Raw genomic sequence first — 8,294 nt, 5'->3', positions numbered from 1 at the left:
ATTTCAATATTCTAAGTTTCATTTCCAAACCAAAAAAAAAACAAGAGAACAGCGATAAGATTAACCCTGAAAGAGTTCGGAATACAAATATGAGAAAAGGTGAATCATAAATAACAAAATTAACAGAACGAATCGCCCTTCCCACCTCTCCTGATGGGTTGTTTTATTACCCTCGGTTTTAATTTTATTTATAATGTATTATTTCTCATACTTTTATTTTGGACGCTTCCGGGGCTAATTTTATTGTTGTTATCTTTTCTTTTTTAACTCGGAAATTAAATCTTGTGTGATGAAATTGAATAAATATGTTTTAAGGACCACCTTTGAACGTTATATATATATATATATATATATATATATATATATATATATATATATATATATATATATATATATATATATATATATATATATATATATATATATATATATATATATATATATATTATATATATATCCTAACAAGGGTGGTTCCAGAGAGAAAAAAGAACACAAAAGTCAGGCCAAATTCATACATTGCCTGCTGAATCGTGAATGAACCCCCATTGGACGCTTCATACACGTACAATGAAGGCTCACCAGCAGCGTGTCAAACCCCTGTACAATGACGTCATTCACCTCTATCTTGCACTCACTGACTCTTACTTTATGTTCAGGCTCATTTTCAGTGCCATTTTCACCTCATCTATCCAGTCCAACACTTTCTAGGTCTTCTTCTGATCCCTCCTCCGAAAACTTGCATTTTATAAGCCCTTTTGACCAGCCTATCATCATCCATTCTTTCCACATGACCAAAACATCCTTTCAACTATGTTAACAGTGTCACTCCTGCATAATCACATTTCTCAGTACTCTAACAGTTCATCTAGACAGCTTCAACCTTCTTTTTTTCATTTGTGTTCAACGTCCACTTTATTCTCATGTTGGAGAGATAGCTCAACAATTCCTTTATACGTCCCTACCTTGACTTCCATAGTCATTTCAAGCTATTTTCCAATCTTTTGTGCACACCAAGAGCGGAAGGTTATGGAAATAACAATGTTCGGATGATTATATTACAATATCAGACACAGGAGAAGAGCAAAAGAAGAGAATTCGGACCAGAGAGAGAGAGAGAGAGAGAGAGAGAGAGAGAGAGAGAGAGAGAGAGAGAGAGAGAGAGAGGAAACACCCCTCTTGGAGCGCTTATCTTGTTGACCGACCTTTTAATTGTGTATGAAACTGCAGAAAAGATGGAATTTTATCATGAACTACATTATTACATTACCGAAAGGCAATTCATTATCTCTTCTAATCAGTCTCAGAAGAAACGGAAAAGAAAAGGAAAGATACTTAACAGCCTGCCTATTTTATTGGAACATAACATTGAATTATTAATACATTTTCCTCAATATATTTTCACTCGAACACATAAAATTCATTCATGTTTCCTACTCCCATTCACCTACATAGCCTCGTAATATATTATGTATCCGTTCTCAAAATAACGCCATTGAATATTTTAAGGAAAACAGAGCGAATTTCAGTAAAAATTGAACTTCACCCACTTGTTAGATAACTTTTAAAGATGGCGGCCATACGGCCACTTTACCAAGGTCACATGCACCTCTCGTTCTTGACTCTCTATCATTGTTTACATTCGAAGACATTAACGTAGTACCCGTGATCTGTAAACATCTTTGTTAAAGGTGTTATTTCGGAGCGATATATGGAATTTTTGCGAAAATGGTTGAGATTCGCGAGGCACTGCAGTTGTTCAAGCAAAAGGTATAAGGTCTAGATTCAGTATTTGGGTTTAAAGAAGTGTCATGGCGAGAGTAATCGAATGTTATGATCATGGCCACTGTAATGCGATGATTGTAAAACGTACGTTTGAGTATTTTCGAGTGCTGTAGAATACTTGGTAATTGTATATATTAAGAGGAAATGGTTTCTTTCTTGTTATTTATAGCTATGAAAATTTTATTTACGTAGAAATGCGTAAATTCTATTGGCTATCTGCTAGGATAGGTGTCATGGCTCAGGCTGCCTACAATCCTCGCGAATCAGTGTATTATCCAATGGCAGAATATAACCCATATCTTTACCGTTATTTGGTATGTGTAATTTTGTAACATAAATCTCTTTTTAAGGATGTGAAATTTAGTGTAGGCTATATTTTCCGACGAATTTTCACCGTTACAAACCCCTCTTCGGGGATGTAGGAAATTGGTTTTTTTGGTCCAGGAAATGACTGTCAGTAAGTGAAAGCCTGGTCGATTCTTAGGGGGTTAGTGCCGTCTGTGCACCTCACATGGTGCACTGTAGGCATTACTTAAGATGCTTTGCAATGTCTCTTAGGCCCCTAGCTGCAACGTCTTTCATTCCTTTTGCTGCACCTCTATTCATATTCATATTTTCTCTCTTCCATCAAAGAGTACGTGGCTCCCTTCATTCTCGCTTTTAACATGGGTGCCCTGGGGTAAAGTGAGGCCTGGATTGAATCTTCAGACATAATTCACCTAGGTTATCAGCCTGTACTTCCTCATGCTAGGCTTTATAGAAGGTTACAAGAGTCATTTTCTCCTGCTCATTATCATGACCGGGAACATGATATATCCAGGTGGAAGTATAACTTGCCAGTCAGTTGTTGAGGCTGGCTTCCCATCGTAGGAGTAAGTCTCCTATATAAAAAACCTTGGTTTATAATTCTGTAGGAACCAATATAAAATTGTTATTGTAAAGTAATTATTTTTCTTAATTATGTAAACCAGAGCCTTTTATCATATTCCAACCTCAGCCATCCTGCAGTCCAAGATACCAAGGAAAAAGTGTTGGCTTTGAGAGGAGATGGGGATTCCCCCCCCCCCTCCCCCCAACCCCCATCCATCTACCTAGCACCGATTGACCACCTTGTCATCAGACTTCAACAGCCATTTTCCAATATAAAAGGCTTTGGTTTGTATACTTAAGGAAAATACAAATGACTAAGAATTGAACATATTGTCTCTTTCCACATACAATCTTTCTGTTTTGTGGAAGCATGCTTTGAAGGCCAATGTCTTGTCAACTTGTTCTTTATGAATGTTCATGTCCAGGTTAATGATAATTATCAAATACTCTACAATATGGGTACCTGATGTGTGCTGATGTAAAGTTATTTTCCAGATTCAAGATGTTGTGAAGGTTGCTCATCAAATTAGTGAAGATGACCAGAAAGTGGCGCAGGAGTTATGGGCAGAGGCATATGAAGAAATCCAGGATATATGGAAAAACAATTCTTTTGTCCAAGTAAGTTTTATGTTTATTGTAATTTTGAATCTGAATTTTCAGAGCTTTGGTCTTCTGCTAATAAATTTTGAAGTACCTTCCTGAATGCTGCTGGCATACACATACACACAGATATTCAGCAGCTTAGCCTACCTTCTAAATTGTGACTGAGGCACAAACATGATCGATGGGGTTTTAATTGAACAAACTGATTTTTTATTTCACTAAAATAATTTTTTCACACAAACTCATCAGTCATAAATTAAGTATCCTTCTCCCAGCTCCACAATTCTCATGGCCTCACATCCAGACTTCTGTAAATGACAAGTGAGGAAGGTTATAGATTGTAGATTGTTACTTAAGAATCCAGGTGGGCCTTACGCCATGGCACCGTCATACTTCATTTGTTTGCTAAACAAAAGACTGTTGAGTCTGGGGAAATTTGAGACCATGAATTTGTCATTTATGTAACTAATGGGTTTTATGAAGAACTAGTTTTTTTTTATATAAAAACTCCATTTTTAAACAGATGCTTAACTTTTGGTTAATTTATTATTGCTGTTTGAAAGTACAGTACTTTCAATACAGCAAAATAGAATATAGCACATACAATTGCTTTAAGGCAAGCAGTGGTAACCCCTTTAATATTCATATTCTTTCTAATTTCCAGGGGAATACCATTCAGATTGTTAACAAAGAGAAGCAGGAACAAAAATGTAGTAAGTATTAATACCTTAAAATTTTGTTGTGTTCTTATATAAATGTGATCTTGAAATTTGTTTGTACTTTCACCTGCTTAAGTTGGAGATAGGATATTATTTTACAGTGATGCTAACTACCTCCATATGCCATATCTGCCAGGCTGTAGGGATTATGGATTTCCAGTCTTTCATTACAGCAAAAAAACCTTTTGCTTTATGATAGCATTTTTGCAGTATGAGGCAAGAGTTAACATCCAGGCTTCATTTAAGATGTAGATCCATTGAATTTCTTGCTTTATCTTGCTCAGTGATGCTGGTAACTACCTAGTAAATCTCACTGGAGGAGCTAAGTCTTCCACCCTATGATTTTTATCACTTGAGGTACTAAGTTGGTATTGGCAAATATTCAGAATGCTTGTTCTAGAACCAAAGTGTTCAAAGCTGTTTCAGTTATCTGAAATACTTTTCTGAAAACTGCAGAGCATTCAGGTTTTGTGGTCAACTTGATGCAATTTAATTTTACTTTTATTTTACTGTACTCTACTTGGATGTACTACCTTTTTATCTGAAATATAGAGAAACTGTAATTTGAAATGTTTGAGATCAAATGATATTACTTAGTATATTTTTCATAGGAAATATTTCTGGAATTATAGTTATATTTACTTAATATTATATTGAATTTTCCCAACAGGAGAGGAGAAAGAAAATAGAGTGCACATAGCAAAGGAAGGTATAGAAGTACATTGCATAGAAGAAATCAAGAAAGAAAACACAGAAATTACAGCAGATTTGCTGGGAGGTGGAATTGGCAGTGGCCATGAGGTATTTTTTGTTTTTTTTTACTGCTTGATTTCATTGGATTTCAGAGTTTTAGAGGCTTTTTTCATGAATTTGATAACTGTCTTTACATACACAAATTTAGCTCCATTTAGATGAGACAATAAAGTTTTAGTCAAAGGGATTCTGTTGCAGTTGAAGATAGGAAACACTGCCTAACTCTTGAACATTTAAAATGCAATGCCATATATATATCTTTTTGTAAAAGTGCTTTCTTTTCCAGGTTCAGTCTGTTCATCTGATGATATCAGCTGATCCAGGTTTGATAAGTGGCATGAACTCATTCAGGAAAGCTGAATCTAGAAGTAAAACTGAAAGTGAATTTAAATGTAACATTTGTATGAAGGGATTCCGTTCAGCACTGGCATTACGCAGTAAGTACAGAATTTTAAGATAGTTTTTATGTTCCACAATACAAACCTCTTACTTTATTTATTCTTAATGCCTGAGAAGGTGAAGTTTAGCATAACTCCAATAGATGGAAGAATGTTCATCCCCACTTGAGCATTCCCCACCTCTAGGGCAGTTCTCTCATCAGTATGTTTTCTTACTCAGAGTCGTAGTAAGAAAAGTAGTGGAGTGGAGTGAGGATGGAAAAATGAGGTAAACCAAACTCACAGTGTGAGACTGAGAGCACTACATGAATACAGTTGTCTTCACTGTGATCATAGCAATCAAACTGGACAGAATGCCAAGAGTCGTATTATCCCCAGAACCACTCCACTGTTGGAATCCAAGGACCAGGTCTAAGGGACAGTTCTGTCTGTGAGGTATCAACATGAGTAACTCTCCCTCTGGTTTAAACACTATTGGATCATTGAAGTTCCAACTACAGCTCACACTGTTAGCTTTAGATATAAATCCCAACTGCAGGATAGATTTAATTTTATGTATGATAATTAAAATCACAATTTTGTTGAGTATTATATTGCACAGGTAGTATAGGACATGCTTTGTTGCTGTTATTTTCATTGGAACTGTCCTTATTTAAAAAAAATTAAGAGAATTGTTCATAAAATGGCATTCTAACAAGGAAAAAGAATTCTTTCTAATGATGCCTTTCAAAGTTATGTTGAACAAGTTGATTACACATTTGTATACCCAAGTTTTCTTTCTTCAACAGAACATGTGTCAGTCCACAAGAATGAAAGTAACTTAGATCTGGAAAAGCAGCCTCTTCAGAGTCATAAAGGTAAGGTTTTACATTTTTTTTTTATATAATTTCGATGATAGAAATCATGTAAATCTTGAATATTAGTCAGTATGGTACATTTATGAGGTTCACTTCAGATGTTAATGTCAACTTTATAAATTGTGAATGCATTACTAGTTTTTTTTCCAGTTAAATAGTCCTCTTATATGGTTCCTTTTATGTCTAAGGTTACCTTTTATGCCTAAGGTTCAAAGTTTTTTAGTGAGCCTCAGTATTTGTGAGTTTTAAAACTCCAAATGCAAAAAAAACAACAACACACTGGAATAACAGTAAAACCTAATGATAGCTAAAAGGAAAACAGCATTAGCCTCTCAACTAAACAAGAAAAAGTACTTGAAACAATCTTTCATCCTGTTCACTGGCAAAGAAGATCTTCTATTTTGGAAAGTTTCACTAAAATTCTTTATCTGCTTGAGTGAAATATATGATTTGAGTTATTGAAATAAATTATGCATAAAAGTTTGGGCTTTTAGTGAGAAGTGAATGGAGTCACAGGCACAAGAAGAATGAATCAGTAAGTTTATAGAGATTCAGGAGTCCATATACACACACAGAGTTACTGCTAAACTATCATTTTCTTTTGTATTTTCTCATAAAAAGGACTAAAGTTTCTGCAGTTTTGTTAACAATGAAATGGGCTAATTAAGTAACTGGTTTGTGGTGAAATAAGTGAAAGATTAACTAGTTTTTATCTACATAATCGTCAGTATGCAGTAAAAATTTTGTTTCAGGAAAAGTGAAATTCGCTTCAGATGATCGGCCCTTTAAATGTGGACATTGTTCTTCAGCGTTTAAAACTCGCGGCAATCTTGTAAGACACAAAGCCACTCATACAGGGGATAAGCCGTGGGAGTGTTCACTTTGTGGGAAAAGCTACACTGAAAAAAGATCTCTGACAGTTCACATGAGAACACACACAGGAGAGAGACCATACATGTAAGTTGATTTCTGATTGTAACCTTTACATGGAGCAGCAGTGAACTCTTCACATTATGGTTGTTTGTTGTTTTGAATGATTTTACTCTAATTTTGTCATTTTCCCAGGTTTTCCTTTTCAGTTTCTAATGTTTAAGTTGTAATTTGCAGTAACAACTAACAGAACAGTGGTATTTATTTTCTAGATTTATTGTATGATGGTACCCAGAGAGCTCTGTCATCCAGCATTGTTTGACTAAATGATGGTGAATGAGATAACGTGGTTATTGTCATATATATTCTGATTTATCCATTTCAAATTTTTTCTTTTTTAGGTGCACTATATGTCACAAGAGATTCACCCAGTCAGGTGTGTTGCAAACACACATGTTAACTCACTCCGATAAGTTTGCACATTTATGTGACATATGTGGCCGTTCCTTTAGACAGCGTTCACAGCTGGTAACACATCGTCGTCGCCATCAAGGCATTCGTCCATTTGCATGCTCAGAGTGTGAGAGTAAATTTACTACTAAAGGTAAAATCTTTTCAGTTTCTTTATCCAGTATTTTAGTGGTTATTAACTGGGTATATTGTTGTTGCAAGTGTGTGATTTCTGCAGGTGAAAAGGCTTTATTGTTGTTGCAAGTGTGTGATTTCTGTAGGTGAAAAGTATTCATGTCAAGTTTAATGGAAACTATTTCAAATAAAGAAGAGCATGAATGTTCATTTTAAAATAGAGATTATCAATGAAATATGGAATATGTTTAACAACATACATTACATGAAATATGTAACAACAAGAGCCTTGGACACATGTGAAAAACTATTATTGTTATAATGCAGTAGTTTTTTTTATACAAACCCGTCAGTTATATGAATTATTAATTACACATACAGTATATGAATTATATATTTATTTTGTAATGTTTTCTTTGCAACTTCCTGTATGGATTGGCTTCTTCTAAAAGCAACAAACTGATGGCTCCTAATGCTCATTCCTGCCAGATAGATATGGTGAGGAACTCTCTGAGAAACCGCTTAGTTGCATGTCTCCTGATCAACAAGAATTTGGCAGAGGATAGAGTGATTGAAACTGGGGTATGCTTTATAATGACTTCTGTTGCCCTTTGATGGGTTATGAGCACCTTTGAATATTGTATAAGCAATGGGACCGCTGGTGCATAAGCAGAAACAGGGGAAAGCTGGTTATGGGTTGGTTGTGTTGTTTACTGGTCCCATGTCCCAAGGTTTAAAACCTCACCTCATCGACACTTTCCAATATAGTAGCAGCCATGGGCAGATCAAAGACATGGATGACAGAGTTGTGTTTTGCTAGACTTGCTTCATAGCTTTACAGCTGAGGTTCTCTTGGC

The 8,294-nt window shown here is 35.3% G+C and overlaps 1 protein-coding gene across 2 annotated transcripts in view; it reads left to right on the top strand.

Moving 5' to 3' along the window:
* Window positions 1–1,612: 1,612 nt before the first annotated feature.
* LOC136833994 (zinc finger protein ZFP2-like) overlaps window positions 1,613–8,294 on the top strand; it is a 42,157-nt gene continuing 35,475 nt past the window's right edge. For both annotated transcript variants that reach the window (XM_067096280.1, XM_067096279.1), the window contains exons 1-8: window positions 1,613–1,767; window positions 3,148–3,270; window positions 3,920–3,968; window positions 4,645–4,775; window positions 5,014–5,164; window positions 5,914–5,982; window positions 6,735–6,939; window positions 7,254–7,456. In XM_067096280.1, coding sequence (XP_066952381.1) covers window positions 1,726–1,767; window positions 3,148–3,270; window positions 3,920–3,968; window positions 4,645–4,775; window positions 5,014–5,164; window positions 5,914–5,982; window positions 6,735–6,939; window positions 7,254–7,456 — 973 coding nt within the window. In that variant the 5' untranslated portion in view covers window positions 1,613–1,725. The remainder of the gene's footprint in view (window positions 1,768–3,147; window positions 3,271–3,919; window positions 3,969–4,644; window positions 4,776–5,013; window positions 5,165–5,913; window positions 5,983–6,734; window positions 6,940–7,253; window positions 7,457–8,294) is intronic.

The sequence above is a fragment of the Macrobrachium rosenbergii genome, chromosome 52, assembly GCF_040412425.1.
Source record: "Macrobrachium rosenbergii isolate ZJJX-2024 chromosome 52, ASM4041242v1, whole genome shotgun sequence".
Classification (NCBI taxonomy): domain Eukaryota; kingdom Metazoa; phylum Arthropoda; class Malacostraca; order Decapoda; family Palaemonidae; genus Macrobrachium; species Macrobrachium rosenbergii.
This window is presented reverse-complemented; position numbering and strand designations above follow the sequence as displayed.